Genomic DNA, 23,753 nt, shown 5'->3' with positions numbered 1-23,753 from the left:
TTGGCATTTTAATTATGATGTTCTTGGTGTGGGCTTCTTTGATTCATCTTGTTTGGGACTTTGTGCTTCCTTGGGTTGTATGTCAATTTCCTTTATCAGGATAGGCAAGTTTTCATCATTATTTCTTCAAATATGTTTTCCATGCCTTGCTATAGCTCTTCTCTTTCTGGTATCCCTATGATGCAAATTTTGGTACACTTAATTATCCCAGGGGCCCCTTAAACTGTTCTCATATTTTTATGTTCTTTTTTTTCTTTTTTGCTGTTCTCTTTGGGTGTTTTCTGCTACCTTATCTTCTAAATCGCTGATTCCATCCTCTGCGTCATCTAACCTACTGTCGATTCCCAATAATGGATTCTTCATTGCAGTTATTGTATTCTTTATTTCTGTCTGGTTCTTTTTTATGCTTTCTGTTTCCATTTTTATGTTTCCTATCTCTTTGTTAAAGTTCTCCCTGAGATCATTGAGCATCTTTATTACCAGCATTTTGAATTCTTCATGTGGTAGATTGCTTGTATACATTTTGTTCAGTTCTTTTTCCAGAGCTTCATTCTTTTCTTTCCTTTGGGACATGTTTCTTTGTGTCCCCATTGTGGTTGCCTCCTTGTGTTTGTTTCTATGTATTAAGTAGGGATGCTATGTCTCCCAGTCTTAGTAGAGTGGCCGTATGTAGTACACGTCTTGTGGGACCCAGTGGTGCAGTCTCCCAAGTCACCTGAGCCTGGTACTCCAGGTGTTTCCTTTGTGAGGGTTGTGTGTGCCCACCTGTTGTAGTTGAGCCTTGGTTGCTCTTTACACATCACTGGGAGTTTTTGACCCTCAGGCTGATTGGTTATGAGAACTGGCCTTGACTACAATGGAGGAGCGGTTTTGCAATGCCCTATAGAGCAGGATTCGCTTTAGCAGGGCTCTGGTAGCTGCCCAGTCTACTCTTTGAGTGTGTCATCCTTGAAGGCAGCCAGGTGGTGCTCCAGTTCAGTCTGAAGCTGGCCAACCCCAGGACCTCTTGGGAGGGGTCCTGCTGCAGGCCAAGTTCACCTGTAGCCTGTGCCATTCCTGAGGCTACCTGAGGCATTCATGAGCCACAAAGCAATCTACAGATGACCATCACCACACTGGGCTTGGAGATGCCTCTAGTATCCAAGCAGCAAACCAAGGCTAGCTGCCGCTAGTGCCAGGTTGTCGGCTGCTCAACAAGAGGTACTGGGTACACTGAGGCCAGATGCTGTTTGTTAGGGTTTTTGGAACATTTGAGAGATTTTATGAAAGTCTGCAGCATGAGTATCATGCAGGGTGTCAGGCGGGATCTCTGGTCCCGCTCCCCACATAAGAACGCAGGATATGGTGAGACTAAAAAGGAACACCCACGGACCCATAGGTAGGGGAGTCATACCACTATAGTCTTGCTGGTGGCTGGGTTCGAGACACAGGAAGCAGGAGCCACACTATCTGCAACCTGCCTTCTACTTCTCTCTGTCAACCAACCTCACTTGCTAGCTGCAATCTGCCACTAACTGCAATCCACGCTTGCTAGCTCAGCCACCATCTTCTTGCTAGCCCCCCATTTGCTGCTAATGTAGCCACAGCAGTTATATTAGTGGCCAGTGGCTCACTAGTTACATCTGATGGCCAACTAGCTACAGCTGATGGCCATCCAATCACAGTTGATGGCCATTTGCTACCTGAGCCAGCACCTTTCCACGTGAGGCCGAGAGCCTGGAAACTGCACTCCTAGCTCTGTCCCCCCAATGAGCCAAGACAGGCCGTTTGTATGGAATAGCCACTGGAAGCAGCTTGAGTGTGCCCGAAGATTGAGTGGGGCAAGTTTTCAGGGAATCACCAGGGCAGGGCCACCACTGTTGGTCGGGTTGATGGAGACTCATATGGTGGCTTCCTGTATCTGCATGGTAGAAGCGGGGAGATCTCAACAAAGAAACAATGGATTCTGCCAACACTTCTGTTTGGGAGATAGCTGCTCCTTCAGCCCTCACCCCGAAATCAGATAACTCAGTTCTTCCCCATATGTGCTTGGTGCCTTTCAAGGCAGTGCTAGAGCTCAGAGCAAGTGAATCCATCAGCGAGTAAATCCATGCATGGGCTCTTTAAGAGGAACACCTGGGACTCCAGCCACCCCTCATCTCACTCAGCCACAATCTCTGGTGGTTTTCACAGCCAGAAGTTATAGATACTTTTCTCCTTGACACTGTAACCCTGGGCTGGGGAGCATGGTGTGGGGCTGGGACCCCTCCCTCCTTTGGGAGCTATACCTCTGCAGCTGAGATATCCCTCTCCATTTTTATGGTCACATGCTGGTGTGAGACCAACCCCTTCCACATTTCTATCCCTTTTACCAGTCTCCTGGTGGTCTTTCTGTATGTCCTTAGTTGTAGGACTTCAATTCACCTAGATTTCAGGTGATTCTCAATGATGGTTGTTCTGTAGTTTAGTTGTAATTTTGATGTGGTCATGAGAGGAGGCAAGCACAGTAGTTTCCTACTACACCACCTTGACTGGAAATCTGAACTTAGCATGTTTTAACAACAACAACAAAAAACAAAAATGTTTTCTGGAATGGAATTATTTCCTATCTGATAGAGATAAATTTTTAAAATAAAAAATGTCTGAAGTATTTCAGTATCCAAACTAGACAAAATATTTCCTTCCTAAAATCCATTTTACTGCCATCATCTGCCATAAATGGCATGGCATTCACTTTAATTCTATAATGTTTTCAATTATGTTTGAGGCACTACATTATATTGTTAAAGCTCTAGCCTGAAAGCTAGTTAATGAAATAATAATAAATAATTCTTGACCTCACCTAGTTCTTTTTGCATAAGAAGCTTAGATATTTTGGAAGTCTTCCTTTCATAACATTGATCTTTTCTGAAACATAAATTGCAGCCATTTATAAAGACACCACAGCTTGGAGAGCTTCAAAGATGGAACTCAAAACAGGACTAAGGATCCTGGTTTTGTAACTCACAATGTCATGGGTTAAATTTCACTAATTCAAGATTTCTTAGTCACAGTTATAGGATAAGGGACTTGTTTCCTCTTCAGAATCATTTTTCCCCCTAATGGAATCCTGAAATGTAATGATATACTGTTTTGTTCATATTAATTAGCCAGACGTTAGTGATTACTGTATGTTCTTTTTAAACTACAATATTTGAACTCTGGAGCTGCATTCTAAACTTAAGCTGTCTGGAGTCAAACCAAGCCTTGCCTGCCCCATGGTAGGAGAGACAAAGAGACTCCAATTCCATTGGGCAGACAGAGCTGATTTTCAGAGTGAGAGAAAAGAGGCTCCTGGGAGTCCATCTTTTAGAGAACACTAAACTGAGCATTTGAACTTAAAGGCTTTCCAATTGTACAAGAATAGCACTCAACTATTTTAAGTATTTATAGGTCTAGTTCATGGATGTGTTATGCACCATTTAAGCCATTTCCTACACGTTTTACTTGGGCAGAGTGCAGAATGCAGTGTGCCAAGAGCCAAGCACCAGCCCAGGCCATTCATATTTCTCTGGTGTAAGTGACAAGCTTTTGATCAGGACTTGCACTGAGGCAGCAAGCAAAAAGCAAAGCTAGCTCAGTCAGGAGTAAAATGGGCAGAACAGTTCCAATGTGCATGTTAGAGCTTTTATTACCATCTTGGCTTCCCATCATAATGCCTATTAATTTTAACAGTTGGTACACTTGCGTATCAGAAAGAAAATAAATATTAGCATGCTATAGTTTGATAAAGCAGTTTTATAACTTGTCACCAGGAAGTGCTGGTGAGGAAGGAAAAATTTCATGAAAGCATTACTTAAAAATAAATAAATGTAATTTCTAAAATACTATATACACTTCGCTAACATAAAAAATACCCTTAGTTATCCTATTTTCATTCTTGATCATAAAGTCCAAACCTCTAACTTCTTTATAACAGAGAGAGGAAGATTGCTGTTTCAGTTGTCCCACTGTTAACTGAAAACTGTCTTGCGATCTTGATTATGAATCAACCTTAACAAACTTTGACAATCAGATTTTACATCCTTTGGAAAATAATAGTCATCAAAAAAGGAAATTCAACTAGTGGATTATCCTGTTGTAGTATCTCATTCTGCTTAAAATTAGGTGATATGTTTTTCATCTGCTTTTGGCCCAATAGAAACTTGTTACAAAATAATCTAGCAGTTCCCTCTTGCCTCACCACAGCTATTTGTCCCTCAAGTCAATCAGAGAGATCAAAATTACACACTACCACACTACTCCAAAAACAAGTCACTGAAATACCAAGTCCCAAAAGAATAACTTCCAACTTGAAATGCCAATTAGGGTCTTACGGCTTTAAGAAAGGGTTGTAAGAAGAAAAGATCTTGGGTGTCCTCTCACCTATCTCCAAGGTTAGTATATCTGTGGGATGTTTATGAACATGTCTCTTTGATAAGCCACCATACCCAGCAGCACTCCTACCACACTGAGTTGTGTGTCACGTTGTGCCAAAGTTCTAGTTACCCAGTATCACCAATACCTGGAGTTTGAGACTCTAGGAAATTATGTTTTTAATTAAAGGCATCTCCAGGTAAAAAACAGTAAAACATTCACTCTTATTATACCACGTTTTCTTGATCGGAGCTGAGAGGGTTTGGACCAGAGCATGAAAATGCAACCCAACACTGTTATCAGTGTCTTGTCACAAAATAGCCCTATTGCTCAAAGTGATTACAAATTACAGTGCAACCCCATGGGAGGATGGAGAGTTGTGTGTTAGCAGATATGTGTGCCACCCTAAGTATCTTAGCTCTTTTAATGGCAGCTGGTGGCATCTCCCCAAGGCTTGTCAGCATGCAAAAGGACTCTTACAACAGGGTGTGTCGGACAGTGTCCACATGACCACCTCACAAAGCAGAATTGCTCATGGCTTAACGATGCTTTCTGAAAAAAATGAAGAAAAAATACTAGAAGGACAGGTGGAGCTGAGGAGTCAGCCAACAAGAAAGTCCTAAGATCCACTTACTGGAAGGAAAAGACAGTGAGGAAAGAAAATGAAGGGAATCCAGGAAGTATTAAGAATTCCTGAATGTCGATAGTGACCTCATTCAAACTGTCCATGGTGAACTTATTCTGATCATTAACCTCATGTTTCTGTGTTTTGAATTCAGTTGTGTCCACAGTACTGGCCAGAGAATGGAGTACACAGACATGGCCCCATCCAAGTGGAATTTGTTTCTGCTGATTTAGAAGAAGACATCATCAGCAGGATATTCCGTATTTATAATGCAGCCAGAGTAAGAATCACAGCCAACATTACTTATATTGTAGTTTCATTATTTTCTTATTTGTTGACTATTTATTGTGTCACTTTGTGTCAGTCACTGTTCTAAGAGTTTGGAATATATCAGTGAACAACACCAAGCTCCTGACCTTATGGAACTTACATTCTAATGGGAGAAGATAGATAATAAATAATAGGTATAATAGATTTAATAAGAGATATAGTATGTTTGAAAGTGATAAATGCTACAGAAAAAAACTGGGGAAGTAGAAAATGCTAGGGCCATGAACAGGAGGGAGAGAAAGGCTCTGTCTTAAATAGATGTGCCACGTAAGCAAAGACCTGACAGAAGTGAGGAAGTAGCCATTCAGGTCTCTCTGGAGTCAGCTTTCCGGGCAGCAGTAATGGTCAGTGCAAAAGCCCTGAGGTTGGGTCTTGCCTGGTGAGTTCCAGGAACAGTAAAGAGGCTGATGTGGCTGGAGCATAGTAAGGTAAGGTCACTTAGAGAGAAACGGTGAGGGTGGGGGGTTTGAGGGTGGCAGAGATCATGTAGGGTCAAGAAGTCCACTGCAAGCAGTTGGGCTTTTGCTCTGAAGTAAATAAGGAGGTATTACAGGGTTTGAGTAGAAAAATCACATGATGTAATTTACCTTTTAAAATGAGTACTCTGGTTTCCATGTTGAATAAACTGTAATAGAGACCGACCAGGAGGCTATTATAACCATCCAGGTGAGAAATCACAATGGCAGGACAAGAGTGGTAGCAGTTGGAGGTGGTAAGAGGTAGAGAGATTATGGTATATTCTGACGATAGAGCCAATAGGATTTGCTGACAGGTTGAATCCCAGGGAGTCAATGGTGACTCTGGAGATTTTAGTCCTGAGAACTAGAACGATGGAATTGATATTAACCAAGTTAGAAAAGGCTGTGGGTGTAACAGGACTGTTTCGGGGGGTGGGGTTAGTCACACATGGAAAGATGGTCAGGAGTTCAATTTGAAACATACCAGGTTTGAGATGACTATTAGACACCTAAGTGGAAATATCAAGTAGGTGTTTGAATCTATGAGGGTGAAATTCAGGAGATAGTTCTGAACTGGAGATATAAATTGATGACTTATTGGAATATTTAAAGCCGTAAGACTGAATGAAATCAAGTGAGAGACAGAAGAGAAAGGGACCCAAGGACGGAGGCTGCGGCTTCCAACAGCAAGAAGTCTGGGAGGAAGGGAGGCCAAGGCAGAGGGGAGAGAGTGTACGGGAACAGGAACCGCTGGGTGAAGAAAGTATGTCGACAAGAAGCGATCGCCTGTATCAAGCTGCTGAGGGCCATGGAAGATTTAGTCCAAGTGATTTAGCCGTGGCCCGGTTAAAACTGTTGTCTTTTCTAACACTTTCTTGAATACTGCAATTTCATTTAATTATGACTAAAGATTAATTAACTATTGATATCTTAGCAACATTCACACCAATAAGCAAAACCATATAATACAGGAAACACAGTGCAGTCTATTTATCACCCTGAGCTCACAAGCATCTCCTGATTGTAATTTATCCTTTACCTTTAATTTGCCTGTAATTAAAGTATAGCCATTTTAGCACTTACGGTGCAATGTAGTCAGTGCTCATGTTGTGTGTTATTTTTCACTTAGCTTTTGCAAAATTGTAAGCCTTATGCTTCACTTTTATTGGTCTGGCCCGTCATTTAAAACACCTCATTTTTTATAACAGCTGGAGATTACATCTCATAACTCTCAGGCCAGTAGCAGCTTCCTTTGTTATTTACAGGCAGGCCTTCCTAATGCCCTGCTTTGATGAGAAGAGGAAGTAAGTGGAATCAGCCCACTGGAATTCAATAAAGTAAACAAGGCCTGTTTTCTTTCCACTCCTTGACTGTTGCCTGACTCTCTCTAGCCCCAAGATGGATATCGGATGGTGCAGCAATTCCAGTTCCTGGGCTGGCCAATGTACAGGGACACACCGGTGTCCAAGCGCTCCTTCTTGAAGCTCATTCGCCAAGTGGACAAGTGGCAGGAGGAGTACAACGGCGGTGAAGGCCGCACGGTTGTGCACTGTTTGTAAGTGTGAGATTGAGCTCTACTTCTCAGAATGACCAGCCGGCACTCGGTTACCTCCTAGTTCACTAGCTCTTGTTGCACTACCACTGGAGAGGACTTAAGTAGGTGTGGGTGAATGGAGAGGATCAGTCGACCCAGTGAGGGTTTGCTTTGTTCTGCAGAAAACAAGGTATGCACATTTTGCATTTGGATGGGGGTGTCACTGCTATAAAAACAAGCCCTGACCTTGTGATTGGGACACACACACCCCCCAAAAAACACCTGGGTGGGTTCAGTGGGCTCCCACTGGCTCTTGAGAGCCAATTGTTACATTTGGGGGAATGTTATGAGCTGGATGAATTTTCTAAACTGTTGGTAACTTGAAATCGTCCATATTGGAAGCATTTACATCAGAGAAATCAGCAAATGCTACACATCAGGGCTTCCTCCCACCCAGCAAAGCTAGCTTACTTACCATCACACTAGTTGATAATTATATTGAAAACCTTGTCAGAGGCTTCGGAGAACTCTTTTTCTTTTTCTTTCTTTCTTTTTTTTAAGTTTTTTGGGGTGACAATTGTTAGTAAAGTTACGTAGGTTTCAGGTGTACAATTCTGTAAAACATCATCTATATATCATATTGTGTGTTCACCACCCAGAGTCAGAGAAGTCTCTTTTTCTTTGTGGTTTTTAAGAGTTTTGTTTTGGATGTTTGTTTTGTTTTATTTTGTTTTGTTTTGTTTTTGAACTGGGAATGTAAGAATATATTGTAAAGGTTTGGTTAGAGTCACCGTCTCCAAAGTGTGGTCTCCAGGCCATCACTTTTAGCAGGTGCTAAAACGGGAGAGCCTCTGCTACAGAGCCATGACTCCCAACCTTGGCTACTACCGTGTTTCCCCAAAAATAAGCCGGACAATCAGCTCCAATGCGTCTTTTGGAGCAAAAATTAATGTAAGACCCAGTATATTATATTGTATTGTATTATATTATATTATATTATATTATATTATATTATATTATATTATACCCAGTCTTATAGTAAAATAAGACCAGCTATTATATTATACCTGGTATTATATTATATTATATTATATTATACCCGGTCTTACACCAGGTCTTATATTTTTTTGCTCCAAAAGATGCATTAGAGCTGATTGTCTGGTTAGGTCTTATTTTCGGGGAAGCACAGTAGTTCAGGCATTTAGAAAGCTTTAAAAAAAGAAAACAAAAATCCATGCCCAAGCCATACCCAAACCCCATTAAATCAAAACCACTGGGGGAGGGGGTGGATCTAGACATCAGTTTTTTAAAGCTACTAGATAGTCTAAGTGCCAAGGTGGAGAGCTACTGAATAGACTTCCATGCTTTTGAAAGCACTTTCACCTGCATTTTCTCATTGGTGGTGATATGTAGCTAATCAGCCAGCTGAAATTGGCTTAATGGAGCAGGCAATTAGAAAGTCATGGCAGTTAGGGAAGATGTTTAGAGAAATTGTGGAATCTTAAAGTATTAAGCTTATGTCTCTTTTCAGCAGTGTCATCAGAGGTGTACAGTGAGATCTCTCCCAAATGGAAGGGGAAATAAAGTTTTATTCTGGGCCCACCAACCTTCACTAAAATGACAAGCTTGGCTAAGCTGGGTTACTTTCTACTCATGTCTTTATCTCACACAATGCCAGCCCCCACCCAGGGAGGGCCCCCGCAGGCCTCCCTTGCCGCCCAGAACTCTGCGCTGCCTCTCACAAGTCAAAACGTGGCAGTGCCTCATTCTGCAGGAACCTGCTGTTTCCTAGGAAAGAGTCTTATGAACCTTCTCACACCTAACTCTCACCCAGAGGTCCAAATTGTTTGTTCTCTGAAAAGTTGTTTATTAACAGCCCCCCACCACCACCACCCTTACTACTTTCTGCTTCCTTCTCATGGACTCAGTTCATTAAAAACATCTCTACCAAGAAAATGCCAGAAAATGAATGATAACATCTTACGTCCCCATTTTTATTTCTTTAAGTCCACGTATAACCTCCAATCAGAAAAAGATCAGAGGGTCACCTGTGTGAATTGATACAATCCTGGCAAGGAAAATAGACATTTTAGTTAGAGTTTGTATTATGTCTAAGTTTTTTTTAAAAAACTGAAAATAGTTTGCAGATGCCCATTTCTGCATCTGTAGTTCACTGACATGTGGAACCAGGAGTATAATGCATGGCAACCCTTAGATTAGTAGCTTCCTTATGATGGCTAGTCTGTAACCCAAAGGACCAAGTCACAGTGGGAAAGCTGAGGCACCAGGACAGCCCTGAGAAGATAAAAAGACCCCTTACATCACTGCACCTTGTAAACAACCGCCAACTATACTCTTCCTGGACAAAGCTGTGACCCTAGAACTAAACAGTTATATCACCTTCCCATGTGATATCTAAAACAGTGGGCTATTCTTTAACTGCAGTGGACGATGGTGGTGCCCTCCTGCTAGCCCAGCACTATTTTCCCTTCTTCTGGTGAGAGAACTTTGATTTTTCTTTGAGAACCACAGAGTCCTTGTGGTTCCCATGGTGCTGCCTCTTGCTCTCTTGGGATCAGGGCAGCATGAGACCCAGGCCTGGTGAGGATGTTTATTGTTTAGATTTATGAATCTAAATCTAAGACTTTTTGGTTGTGAGAAACAAAGTTAGGTTAAATTGGTATCCTCCAGTATAGGCCAGGAAAGAGCTTACGGTAGAACTACACAACAGCTCCCTGCTACTCATCTTGAGGTGAGAGCATGTATTCAGCATCGCGTAGCGCCACCTAATGGCTGTGAGCGGAGCATCGCTGTCTGAGACAGACCTTCAGGTGTGGTGAACTGAATGGTTCCTAGAACAGCATGTGACAATTGCATTGGCGAACTTGTTTCAAGGATGTTGCTAACCTTTTTTGATATCAGAGGGATTATTCATTATGAATCTGTACCAACTGGACAAACAGTTAACCAAGTTTACTATTTGGAAGTGCTGAAAAGGCTGCGTAAAAACGTTAGACGACCTAAACTTTTCACCAACCAACAATTTGTGACTCTTGCATCACGACAATGCACCAGCTCACACGGCACTGTCTGTGAGGGAGTTTTTAGCCAGTAAACAAATAACTATATTGGAACACCCTCCCTACTCATCTGATCTGGCCCCCAGTGACTTCTTTCTTTACCTGAAGATAAAGGAAATATTGAAAGGAAGACATTTTGATGACATTCAGGCCATCAAGGGTAATAACGATGACAGCTCTGATGGCCATTCCAGAAAAACAGTTCCAAAATTGCTGTGAAGGCTGGACTAGGCACTGGTGTCGGTGCATAGCTTCCCAAGGGGAGTACTTTGAAGGTGACTGTAGTGATACTCAGCAGTGAGGGATGTAGCACTTTTTCTAAGATGAGTTCACGAACTTAATTGTCAGAGCAAATAGGGGGTTTTCTTCTTATACATGTCTTCCAGCTGATAAACCAGGAGAAATGTAAGATATGCCCATTTTTCAGTTCTTGATGAAAATAATGTCTGTAGACAACCGTAGCTGACAGCTTCTGAAAGCATTAGGTGAAAAACAAATTGGGGGTGGGGGGGAAGCTGTGTGGTATCTGTGCAAAGACAGAAGATAGACTAACTAATGGAGCAGAAGGAAAATCCAGGAACTGAGCCACACCATCACCTGGGTTACAACAAAGATCCCACAGCAACACGCCTACTGCAAGGCAACAGGAAAAAACTGCCTTCATACCTGGTCTTCTCCTCACACTACACACAGACATCATTTCCACATGGATTGTAGACCAAAATGTGAAAAGGGAAACAATGAAGCTTCTAGGAGAAAATCTTCATGATCATGAGGTAACCAAAGGTGTGTTACAAACCACACAGAACACTAGCCATGAAGGAAGCATTGATAAATTGGAATTCATTGACGTTAAACATTTCCATTCATCAAAAGACACCAAGGGAGAGTGAAAAAACAAGACATGAAGTTGGTGAAGTTTTGGGACGCATACATCTGACAAAGGACTCATAGCCAGAATGCCTAAGAACTACTGCAAGTCAATAGAGAAAAGATAGATAACCCAGTTGGGCAAAACACTTGACAAGAACTTCATTTTTTTTTAAGTATCTAAATAGCCAATAAGCATAAATCCTCAGCACCATTAGTTTTCAGGAAAATACACATTAAAGCCAGGATTGGATGCCACAGCATACTCACCAAAATGGCTGAAATTTAGAAGACAAATAAATAAATGAGAATACCAAGTGTTAGTGAAGCTGTAGAGTAATAGGAACTCCTATACCCTGCTGGTAGGAGGTAAATATGATACAGACACTTTGGAACTGTTGACAGCATATACTAAAGCTAAATATAAATACATTCTCTGAGCTCTTCCGCCCCTAGACATATGACTACAGAAATGAGTCGTGTATGCACCACAAGACGTGTTGATAACAGGTTTACTCATAATATTGGAAAGTAGAAACAGACCATTCATCAGCTGTTACATGAATAAATTATCAGTAGTATATCCATTCAATGGAATTATAGTCTCAGCAACATAAAAGAAAAGAACATGGATGATTCTCACACAGATAATAGTTAAATAAGCAAAACTCAAAAGAGCATATACTGTCTGATTCCATTGAGACAAAATTCAAAAACAGACAAAAGAAACTTATCATACTAGAAGTGAGAACAGAGATTATCTTTAGGGAATTGATGGTATTGATGAGGAAGGAGTAAGAGGGAGGCCTAGGGGACTGATCATCTTCTGTATTTTTATCAAAATGGTAATTACATTACATATGCATTTGTAAAAATTAATTGAGCTATATACTTACCATTTGTAGACTTAATTGTAAGTATGTTGTATTCTATTTAAAACTGATTTGGAACTTAATGGACTGATCAAGCTGACATTTGAACACAATGATCAATCTTAAAATCACAAAACAAGAAATAACTTGACATCTGTGCCTGTTTCCTGATGAAAGTGTACTTATAAGGTATCTTTGTCAAAAAAAAAAATTCTTATGAAGCTCTGGAGCTAACTCCCAATTTACAGGAAATACAGGATTAGAGAGCAACATTTTAAATGATTCACAGAGACACAGTGAATGAGAACAACCCAGAATATGGCGCTCTCAACAGAAAAAATGAATCCATTTCTCCCTAGAAATAAATTGCCAAGGAAAACAAAGAGAGCGAAGAGGAACATATAAATTAAAATAAACTTGTAAGACATTTCAAGCAAATATTATGTGTGGACTTTGCTTGGATATAGGTTTGAAAAAGGCAACCATAAGAAAATGTCTGAAACAATCTGGGAAATTTGCACAGTAACTAGAAATTTGATTATATTAAAACAGTAGTGTTTAATTATTTTAGGTGTGATCACGATATTGTGTTTATTTTTTTTTTAAAAAGACCCCTAGTTCCTTGGAGAAGTTGTTGATTCCAGAGCTGGTACAGGGAAGATGCAGGATGAGTGTGGAACATCTTGTGGTTCCAGAAAGTAGGGAGATGCTCAAAAAAGGATGGAATCTTGTCAAAAGAACACAGGAACTACACTGATGGAGCTCCTAGTGACCGCAGTTGGAACAGTTTCAACAACAAAATAAATATCGATACACCTGGATTTTAGCTCATAAAATGAAATTAATATGTATAAGTCTAAACTGACATAAATAATAAAACAAAATAAGCAAAGAAAATTTTTAAATGGAAGAGAAACAAATAGCTCTCTCTTATAGTAGCATGTTGGAGCAGCAAGGGAAGTAGAAAAGCAATTAGGTAAACACCGCAGTGATCGTTGCTGCAGACAGGATCCACCAATGGATGCTAAAATCAGTGGGTGAAACTTTGAGGAGAAACAAGATATTTGCATAATCCCGAAGTATCTTTCCCAAGATATTTATTAACTACAAAGAGAACAGTAACATCTACACAGTGACAACATCTGCCAGATGCCCACCATCTTAATAAATGGTCAAGGTTAACATCACCAGCAATAAGACAGTTCAACAACATGAATCCCTTGAAGGACGCAACAGCCCTTCTGTGGTTTTCTTGCCAAAATGTATAACCTCATTTCCAATCATGAGAAAACATCAGACAAGCCCAAATGAAGAGACGTTCTATAATTTGTATTTCACAATGACTTCTCAAATTGCGGATAGGGATCATGGCTATTTTCCACATCTACAGCCTATGTTTGGTATTCCATAAAATAACTGACGGGTACTCTTCAAAAGTGTCAAGATCAAGAAAGAGAGGGAAAGACTGAGGACCCATCACACATTGGAGGAGAGTAAGGAGACAGGACAACTAAATGCAAGGTAGGGGGGATCCTGGATTGGATCCTGGAGCAGAAAAAACAGACATTCATGAAAAAACTAGTGGCATTTGACTAAGGTCTGTAGTTTAGGTAATAGTTTTATAGCCATGTTAATTTCCTGGTTTTGCCCATGTACCGTGGTTGTGTAAGATGTTCACACTAGGGCAAGGTGGGTATGCAAGGGAATTCTCCGCTATTTTTGCAAACATCTGTATGTCTAAACTTGTTCAAAATAAAAAAGCTTTAGTTAAAAAGAGCCCTTATGTTTTAGAGATAAATAATGAAATACTAATAGATGTTCTTTTTAAGGCCAAGTCCATCTTTGAACAGAACCCACACTCATCACCAGTTTTCCTGGCAGATACTAAATGAGGTGTTTGTCCATTGAAAATTTTCCTAGGTGGGCCCTCTCTATAAAAATTAATACGGTGCTGTATTAAATTATATAATCTAGGGCTGAGGTGAGGCAGGGAGTGCAGGTTGTGCCAGTTTCTCATCGCCTCCAGTCTGGGAACTGTGGACCCAGCACTGAAGCTCATCGACTCCATCTGCTTTAATTAGAAGAATTGGCCCAGGCGGAATGTTCTGGGCCTCTGAAGCCTCCACCAGTACGTTTTCTAGGGTTCAGGCGGCACTTCTAAAAGATTGCATGAGCAATGCAAAGTAAGGGCAAACATAGTCCAACCATCTGGTTTCTCTTCTGACAGGAATGGAGGAGGCCGCAGTGGGACCTTCTGTGCCATCAGCATCGTCTGCGAGATGCTCCGTCACCAGAGGACGGTCGACGTCTTCCACGCGGTGAAGACGCTGAGGAACAACAAGCCCAACATGGTGGACCTCCTGGTAGGCCCTCCCCCTGTCCTGCTAAATGTGGCATTTTCCTGGTTAGTGGAAGACTCGGTGCCATCTCACAGATTGGTGGTGACACTGATTCACAGAGGAAGAGACTCATTTTCAAAAGTATAATGTAATCTCTTTGCTTGCAAGGGTGTTTCTCCCTCTTCCTCTTACTTTGCTTTGTCACGAGGAGACTTCATCTAAATGCATTTGAAATGTGGAAATAGTTGAAACTCACAAGTGAACATCCTTATTAATTTCCGTTCCTGGCAGTGCTTTCCACATGGCTTAAGCACTAGTCTTCACAGAAAAGAAATTATCATAGCACATGAAATGCCAGATTTTCAAATTATATATTTTATAAATAGCTTAATCACCTAATATTTATCAAAGCTGTGAATTTTAGTTTGACATCCAGAATATTGCACTTAATTATGGTGGCCATAGCTGAGAAAAGGATTAAAGGAGTTGAGAAACAAAGGACTATGTGCAATTATTTTCTTAGAGTGTTTCATGAAACCTCTCTCTTTTTTTTTCTTTGTCTTTTTTGTTTTTTTGTGGAGCTGTTGGCCAACCACTGTGACTCAAGAATAGTAGACTAGCTTAAAGGAGGAAGCTTTTAGATTAGGTTTTTGTACTTCTCTGTCAGTGGAGGAAAGATCTGAAGAAAACAGTCGGACTGATCCCAAGGTCAGGAGAATGGCCTGGAGCGGGGACAGGGAAGAAGAGATGGCCACTGCTGACAAGCTTGGAAAGCCTGTGTTCCTGGGGACATAGCACTACAGAAATGGGGTTAAAATTTAAAATATAATAAAGGGACTAAAGAGAGAGTTGAGATTTAAGCTAAAGTTGAAGAAGTAGCTATGGTCCCCAGTCAATACAGCAGCACCAGGGGCTGGGTAATGATATGACCAATGACACCGACCCCTGGGACGCATCCAAATCCCTCTCTAGGAGCGTCTGCTTCCCCCAGATACGTGTCTCATGCTTGACAAGTTGTTCTGTATCCAAGAGGCACGGTGCTGGTCAGGGGATTTGGTGGCGGAGCGCCTGTTTGGCCAGGTGCACATTCACACAGCCATCAGGAGATATCTGGCTTCTGTGGGGAAAATGACTGTGACCCCAAACTACTGTCTGCTCTTCCCTGCCCTAGCGAAGCCCATGGAAACAGATTCAAGTTGTGGTCTCAGACAAGTGAACTTGGCAGTTTAGGCCTCCTTGGGCAAGGCACTTCACTTTCTTGGGCCTGGGTTGTGTGAACTATGGATACTATTGACTTATTGAAGTGATCCCATGTGAAGATATATGTGAGAGTGTTTGGGAAACCGCAAAGATGAGAGAGGTGGTTCTTGGTAGTGTAGGTGTCACAGGGCATCATGCAGCCAGCAGTTGATCGGAGGTGGTTCTATCCAAGCATTGGATGAGGATGAGGAGCTAACAGCTAGTATTTACGTGAAACTTAATGTGTGCCAGGCACCACTCTAAGTGCCTTTCACAAATCACAGATTTTATGTGGTTGGGCTGAAACTCTGTGTTCCATGATCTCTAGAACCAACCCCTCTCAGAAACAGAGAACTCGCTTACTCCCTTGGACCCACTGTGAATTTCAAAGGGTTCTATCACCACAGAATTCTCAGTCTCCTGGACTGGAAGCGATTGGGAAAAGAGGTGGTCTGAGGTTAAGACAGATAAGAAGCCTGACACAGGATGAAAACAAATGCATAAATTAAAATATTCTGACTGTGACTGTACTTGATCTCCCTCATTCACAGACAGAGGTGTAGCTTTCAAACTTGGGCTGATACCTACACAAAGCTGACCTTGATTAAAAAATGTCATTTCCCTCTCAGTGCAGCTTAAATTAAACAGATCATTAGAATAGACCCTTTCGAGGCCTTTCCTCTAATGGCTCTGGCTACAGCTTCATCACTCACAAATTTTTATGGGCAGAAACAATGTGGCTTTTTCCACACCAGTGGAACAGGGTGATTCTTCGTGAAATGGAGACCTGGATGGTTGAACCAGAAGGGAGCATCTGATCCCAGCTCACTATTTAGAGGTTTCTGTCATTATGTGTAATTCAAATAGAGAGAACAGAATCCTTGGATGCCCAGAACTCAGAAGGTCGACACCAGTGTTAGGATAAGGGCACAGGCTGAGAAATATAGGAAAGTTTTTCAATTCCCTGAAAAAAAAAAAAAATGTCTGATACATTTGTCACAGTGAATGTTAGCAAGAGAACATCAGGTGACCAGAGAAAAAAATGTCACAGTCCTCTTTGCATGGGGCTTGAAGCTTCCTGAATTAAAGAAGGGTCCTTGTCATGTTTGTTTGGTTTTGCCTGTAAGTACAGTTCCTGTTTAGTCTGGTACCCATCCATATGTATGTTGGCTGAGGGGATTAATTCAAGTCAGGATGATAAAATCTGGTACAATTCTATTGAGCATAAAAGACCATCTGAGACCTGAGTGTCTCCCAAGCATCTCTCCTGTTGTACCAGCAGCTGAAAAGCACTGAGTCTTCTTAGCTGTATCTTCAGAGAATGGTGAAGTGTGTGCCAGAAAGCTTTGGAGTGTACTTCTGTGCTGGCCAGCCGGGGAGGCAGGTGGGTGGGTGGGAACACTCCTGGCCTGGACCCTACTGAATCTGCTCACGTATCACGAGCAGAGGCTGAATCATGCAGTGGCCCCTTGCATTCAGAGCATGAAAATTCTACCACTGCATCCTCCCTGCAGGGTGGGACGCATGTGCAGAGAGGGTAGTATGTCCGTCTCCATCGTCCTTTGAGGCTCTGCTTTTTCTAAATTACTTCTGAGTTTGAAAATCCATCTATCTGTTTTGAAGCATGGCACACTCAAGAGAGATCCAGAAGGCCCTAAAAGATTTATTTCTTCAAATTTTTAGTTCTGGGGGCTCTGGAGAAAAGCCAATTGATTGCCAGGAAGCAAAATAATTTATAACACAAGACTAGATTTTTATTTTTTCCAGCTGGGTCAGAGGTATTTTTTTCCTGACCACTTTTTAAGTTATCATCTCTTCACCAAGCCTCCAGTCCTTATCAGAGGACTGGGTCCCAGGAGGCAGACCCAGACCCACAGTCTGAGATTTGAGCTCCTTTGAAGCTATGATAGTTGTGAGAACACTGGGGCTTCAACAAACAGCTCCCCTCTCACCTTTGTGCTCCTCACTTGGCTTTTGAGATTTCCAGGGCTGTTTTAACAAACAGCCTTTAAGGGACAGATCTTGCCTAGAGATGCATATTATCCCCTGGGATGTGGTGGGAACTTTGGCCAAAGTTACCAAGATGGAGGTAATTAACACAGACAGCATGTGCTGACAACGGCACAGCTTGAGCTCCTCAGGGAGGCTCCCAAAATCGTCCGCTGGGGCTGTGGCCTTGATGCCCTCACGAAGCGAGCAGGAGCTTTGGTGCATAACCTGCCTTCTAGGTGCCCTTGCAGATCTCACTTCCTTCCTCTTCTTGGGAGTAAAACATGTGGTCTGGAGTGGAAGTGGGGCTGGGGTCTTGGAGAGGGATAGCCGGTCACCCTGCTTACCATCCTACACAAGGTAGGATGAGCCCCAGCTCACGTCACTTCTTCAGGTCCTAAGCCAGCTAATGTCACTCAAATTGGGAGAGCTTGGGACGAAGGCATAAACATTCTTTTTTTCCCCTGAAGCACAGGGAGAGCTTGTGTGCCTTAATTATACCGTTCAAAAGCAAGCAAGCTGGGAGGAAAATGCCGAAGACAGGCCTGTACCTGGTGATCAAGTGTAGTCAGTCTCCAATGTGGGAAGATTTCAGGCATTTCCCGAGGAGCTTGGGGGAGGGGACAGGACAATTTATGATCATCCTTCTCATTCTTCTTACTTTTCTGATTCAGAAACCAGTCATCACAGAATATGGGGATTAGCAGCTTGCTTAGGAGGCATAAGATGAGAGAGAGAGAATTCGTTTTGGAAATTATAGTCGTGCCTACAACATCATCGGCCTCCAACACAGCAGCCCCTTGGTACTGAAGCCTGAAATCCCTTTGGTGTTTCCTCGCCTGTGTTGTGGCCTGAAGCCAGCAGCCACATTTCCCACTAAAAGAAATTTTAACATTTTCATATGTTAAAAGGGTGGTTCGTAGTAGGCACTGAAATTAGTTGCACAGTTAGAGTTGTACAAAATCATGTTTATCCAATAAAGAATTGAATCTCTTAGATTTCCATGAAAAAATTGTCTTCTGTGATTCACACAAAACAGAAATGATTGGAGCACTTCATAGCCAATATGTCATCTCAGTGATCTGACATCAGAATTCTGAAATTCAGGTGATTTATTTTAAACATTCTGAAAATAAACATCGAATCCTGAAATAAAAAAAAATACTAGAATGGAATCAGATAGTTTTTGTGTAGACATTATTTTCAGTTCTCTTGGGTATATACCCAGGAGTGGAATTGCTGGGTTATAGGGTAACTCTATGTTGAATCTTTTGAGGAACTGGCAGACTGTTTTCCAAAGTGGCTGTGCCATTTTTACATTCCCACCAGCAGTGTATGAGGGCTCCAGTTTCTCCACATCCTCACCAACACTTGCTATTTTCTGTCTCTTTATTTTAGCCATCCTGGTAGGTGTTACTGCTATTGGTGTTTGATCTTGTGACACCTTCAGTATATCTGTTTACTTTCTGTCTTCACCTTTAGATTGTAAGCTCTCTGAGGACTGAGGCTATATTTTGAAATCCCCCAAACCTCTAACCTGAAATGTTTATTGGGTTGAATCAAACGCTGCTAAACCTTTTGTCATCATTTACATATACGACCAACATTTGATTCCTCCCAACTGTATGTCAGGTTCTGTGCCAAAGACTGGTGTGTTATATACAGATAGATACGCTATGGCCCTTGTCTTCAAAAAAATAAGTTAGACTAGTGGGGAACAAATAATTTAGAGAACAAATAATTGGTGAAGAAAAGGAAATTGCAGTGACTAATCAGGAGGCATATATGCAAAAAAAGTAGAAATTTGTTTTTAATTAATTTGGCAAACCCAAAAATAAAAGATTCGTTTCCTTGGTTGTGAAGAAAGTGGTGCTGACTTTCAGAACTCATGAAAGCTTGTCTCTTATGAGGTGGGAAGAAAGCCTTACAGTTGCTGAGCCCCTCTGCCCCAGGTACTGGGTTGCTACCAGGTGGCAGGTGGAGGCATCCTCAACCCCTGTGTCCCTCTGCTTGGATCAGAGGCCACACTCAGGTGAGCATCCATCAGCACAGTGCATAAACACAGGTGCAGAATGCCCTCCCCTGCCACCTGAGACCCCAGCTGGGTGGACCAGGACCTCACACGGGGCTTGCTCAGGCCAAGGTTCATGATCTGAGAAATCTGTGCTCAAGAAAAATGAAGTCACTGCCTGATTAAGAACTGGTATGTGGTTCCCAAAGGGTATCAAACATTTCCTCTCTCTGCCTTTCCATCTCCTGTTGCTTACCTGGAATGCCTGTTTTGACCCCAATTAGGATGACCATATACTTTATCATTCAAACTGGGACACTTTTGAGAGTGAAGTGGATATTACTAATGCTTATGCCAGGATCAGAGGAATAAACCAGTTCAGTCCTGGGCAAACCATGGCATGGTACCACCTACCCCAGCTCCACCCATTCATTCTCTGTCCTATCACCTGCTACCTCTTTCCACTGTCTCCTCCACCACACTCATGTTGGGGACCATTCATGGGCCCTGCTCAGGTCTGCCTCACAGGTCGTCTTGGGTCATGTATCTCATCCTCCTTACTTCTCATTGGACCATGGACTTCTCAAAGTCAGGGACCAGGTCAAGGTGCTCGGCACTTAGGAGGTGCCTAAAAGATTCTCATGAAATGGAGAGAATCTTGCTGATGCTGACCAAAAATAAAAAGTAAAGCTGGGCCAGGGATGAAGTTGCATTTATATACTGAGAGCTTTATATGAGCAAGTCATGACAGCGTGTCCTCCAGCCCTCGTTACCTTTCCTTCTACCACTTGATTTTCCCATACTTTGTGCTCAGGATGTTGATGTACAGGTAAACATATATGTGTGGGCAAACATATAAATGTGTTCCACTTGTCTAGAACTTTCCCGGAATTCTAGTGAACGCAGATATCAAAGTACCTTTCATCAGGCCTTGTGGGGGACATCTACAAACAATGGGTATGTTTGTGGTTCAGAACCATGACTTTCTGATTCATCCTGGTTTCAAATCCTCAGTTTGATTTCTTTTAATTAAATCCCTAATCTCGCATAAATGCTTTAATAGAAACAGCATTTAGATATTATAGAGCTGACATTTTTTCCCTTCTGTTTTCCAGGATCAGTACAAGTTCTGCTACGAGGTGGCCCTGGAATACTTGAATTCTGGCTGACAGCATCACAGCTCTACAAACAAACCCTTTCATCCCACAAAGCCAATACATTCCAGGGCATTTGTGGACATGAGATCAAGGCTTCTCAATATGCTTATTTTGCTTTGCATAATTGGCTCTTTTTAAGAGCCCAAGAAAGTGTGTATAAAACTGCTTGCACTGCCCAATTCCCAGTAATGCTGCTGCCTGGCAGGAACACAGAGCATACAGTCGTCCAATACTGTACTCCTAGGCATCAGCTTGTTAGAGCAGCATAGACATCTGGTAAACTGAAGAGCACATTATATTCTTATGAAGGAATTTGTACCTTTGGGGTATTATTTTGTGGCCCGTGAACCTTTGTTATTGTTACAGCTGAGTGTACATTTTTGTTCTGTGGAGAATGCTACCTGGCATTATGATAATATATTATTTTAGTTAATATTTGTATTTTAACATGTTGCATAATATAAGCTTATGTAGCTTTCCAAGACTAACAGATAAACATATAATGAACAAAGATATGTTGTATGAGTTATTGTTTCTATCAGATTTGTATTGTTTCCAAGGGAAAAGCTGGGGAGGAATTCAGTTCAAAAATGCAAAGCTCAGCGATCAGATTCACAGATCCAAAGCTTTTCCATTTGTTTATATTGTAAATATTTTTGATTTCATCAAATTATTTATTCATTAAAAGAAATTTTTGTGAAGCACAATGAGTGACAATCATTTTTATTAAGTCCAGGAAATGATTTACTGTATGATGTTGCCTTGTGTGAATTCCCAACTCAATAAAGACCAGTGACCAGTCATGGCGTATTCCTAGTGTCCCAGTGCCCAGGTGGTGGAGGGAGCGCCGGTCACTCCAGGTCACTGGCAGAGAGATTATACCTGGGGTCTGTTGGTCTGGAGCAAGTGGAGTTGAATTTTTTGAGACAGAACTTTTGTCAGTGAGAAACATAGGTCCATTCTGGGAACCTGGTGCTGAGGAAACTGAAGCCACAGAGTCTGCCCAGACAGTGAATTTTTCCCTGATGGGAGAATCCCCATTACAGAGGGCGCTGGGCCAGATGCCAGGATGGTGATGTTCTGACTGGGAGCCACCTCGCCTTTCTCTGTTTCACCTCAATCAACTGCGGTAATATCTGTCCTCTCCAAGCCTCATTCAGACCTGAATCTTGCTGAGGGAACACTTTTTAAAGGGTTATAGGATTAGAGTGCATTTATGCAGGGCACAAAGTTCCTGGGGAGGGAAATCATGTCAGGGCGGCCTGCTCTGCTCTACTCGAGGTCTCTGCCTAACCTCTGAAGAAGAAGGAAGCTATGCCATGGACTTTCAACATGGGTTTAAACTGAGTGCCGGGCTGTGTTTAATGATGACTAGTTGATGATGGAGACAAACCTTTATCAAACACCAATTCTGTGCCAGAAACTGTGCAGGGTGCTTTCCCGAATGGTAGCAGATCCTCCCCGCAGCAGTATGATTTGGGTACAGTTATGGAGCCATCTTACAGCTGCAGATACTCAGGTTAGAAGAGATTAAATAACCCATCCAAAGTCATCCCAGGTGGTTGGTGCCAGATGCCTCCAGAGCCCAGGGAGGCAAAGGGACAGCAGCAGCAGCACAGGCACCCTTGTTAAAACATGTGGTGTAGGAAATCTCACGCCTGCTGAGTTAGGGAGATGAGACCCATCACCCACTCTGGAAAGTGGAGAGGCTTGAAAGTGGTATTCCTGCCTGCTCTGGGGATCTTGGTGACCAAAGATCCCAAGAGTGGAGGTTGTCCATGAAGAAGACTAAAATTGGCATTTGCATCTTAGCCCTGCATTATTTTGCTACGCTGAGTTACACAGTCCATACTGTCCTGACTGATGTGAATTTCCCAGCACCGCCCCTCAGGTGGGTGGAACTCTGCACATGCTCAGGAAGAGCTGGCAGGCACTGAGCTTAAGCTGGACTAAATGCCTCACTGCTCAGGCTCCTCCAGGACAATGGTCTCTCACCATCCTCACCCAATTCTCTTTGATAAAAGATTAAAAACTGCTACTGTGAACATCTCCATAAGGATGAATCCATATGGAAAGCTGCACCCATTGTTTGCCAGCTAGGCACTCTCTGTTCTCTACACAGTCATAGCTTTGGTCTTCATTCCTTTAGCTGGGGTAAAATAGAAGTCATTGTAGCATGCTGTCAACGTGATCTTGAGTCTGACAATGCAACCATTTCCTAGTCAATCCCTCCATTGTCAGCCCCCACCCCCACCCCTGGCTCACATTGAAGCCAATAGTTACCTCTAGATTTTTAGATCTCTTGGATTTTTACCTTTCTTTCACTTGGTTTCACGTCTTAGCAGAAATAGTGAAAGAAGAAAAGGGACATTTTGCAGCTATCTGATTTTCCATGAGGCCATGCAGCATGCTTGAGATTCTTATTACGTTTAATACACAGAACAAGTCTCTGCCCCTTGCAAAAGAAGCTGACCTCTTGGCTAAGTGTCCCTTCTCTGCCTTCTCTCAATACTCTGGGTTCCCATCTGTTGTGGCAACCTCAAACTCCCAGAAATTTCCATACCTGTGAATGCTGTCCCCTGACTTCCTGACATGGTTATGCTCAAGGACAACTTCTTAACAGCATTCCATTTGGGTGCTATGGCGGCTTTGCAATATAGCAACATTGGGTCAGTGAACTACATTCCCCAGAATTCACTTTCTTTATATTTCCAGTGGGTGGGCCCCAGAGGTCATTTAATACAAGATGTAGAGGGAAAATAGAAGTGGCAGCTATATTATTTTTATACTCAGAAGGTGGGCAGTTATAGGCCCAGCTGCTGCTCCATGCCAACAATGTGAGCCACCAGGACAATGCACGTGAGCTGACACCACC

The 23,753-nt window shown here is 42.2% G+C and overlaps 1 protein-coding gene across 17 annotated transcripts in view; it reads left to right on the top strand.

Annotated features, from left to right (window-relative positions):
- The window catches only part of PTPRM (protein tyrosine phosphatase receptor type M), an 808,815-nt gene extending 787,230 nt beyond the window's left edge, over positions 1–21,585 (top strand). For all 17 annotated transcript variants that reach the window (XM_019755757.3, XM_019755755.3, XM_074340349.2 and 14 more), the window contains 4 exons: positions 5,154–5,279; positions 7,179–7,342; positions 14,371–14,506; positions 20,837–21,585. In XM_019755757.3, coding sequence (XP_019611316.1) covers positions 5,154–5,279; positions 7,179–7,342; positions 14,371–14,506; positions 20,837–20,890 — 480 coding nt within the window. In that variant the 3' untranslated portion in view covers positions 20,891–21,585. The remainder of the gene's footprint in view (positions 1–5,153; positions 5,280–7,178; positions 7,343–14,370; positions 14,507–20,836) is intronic.
- Positions 21,586–23,753: the final 2,168 nt, after the last annotated feature.

Source organism: Rhinolophus sinicus, chromosome 4 (genome assembly GCF_057876585.1).
Source record: "Rhinolophus sinicus isolate RSI-liver-muscle chromosome 4, RSI-T2T, whole genome shotgun sequence".
NCBI lineage: Eukaryota > Metazoa > Chordata > Mammalia > Chiroptera > Rhinolophidae > Rhinolophus > Rhinolophus sinicus.
The sequence above is the reverse complement of the archived record's forward strand: the minus strand, read 5'-3'. Positions and strand labels throughout refer to the sequence as shown.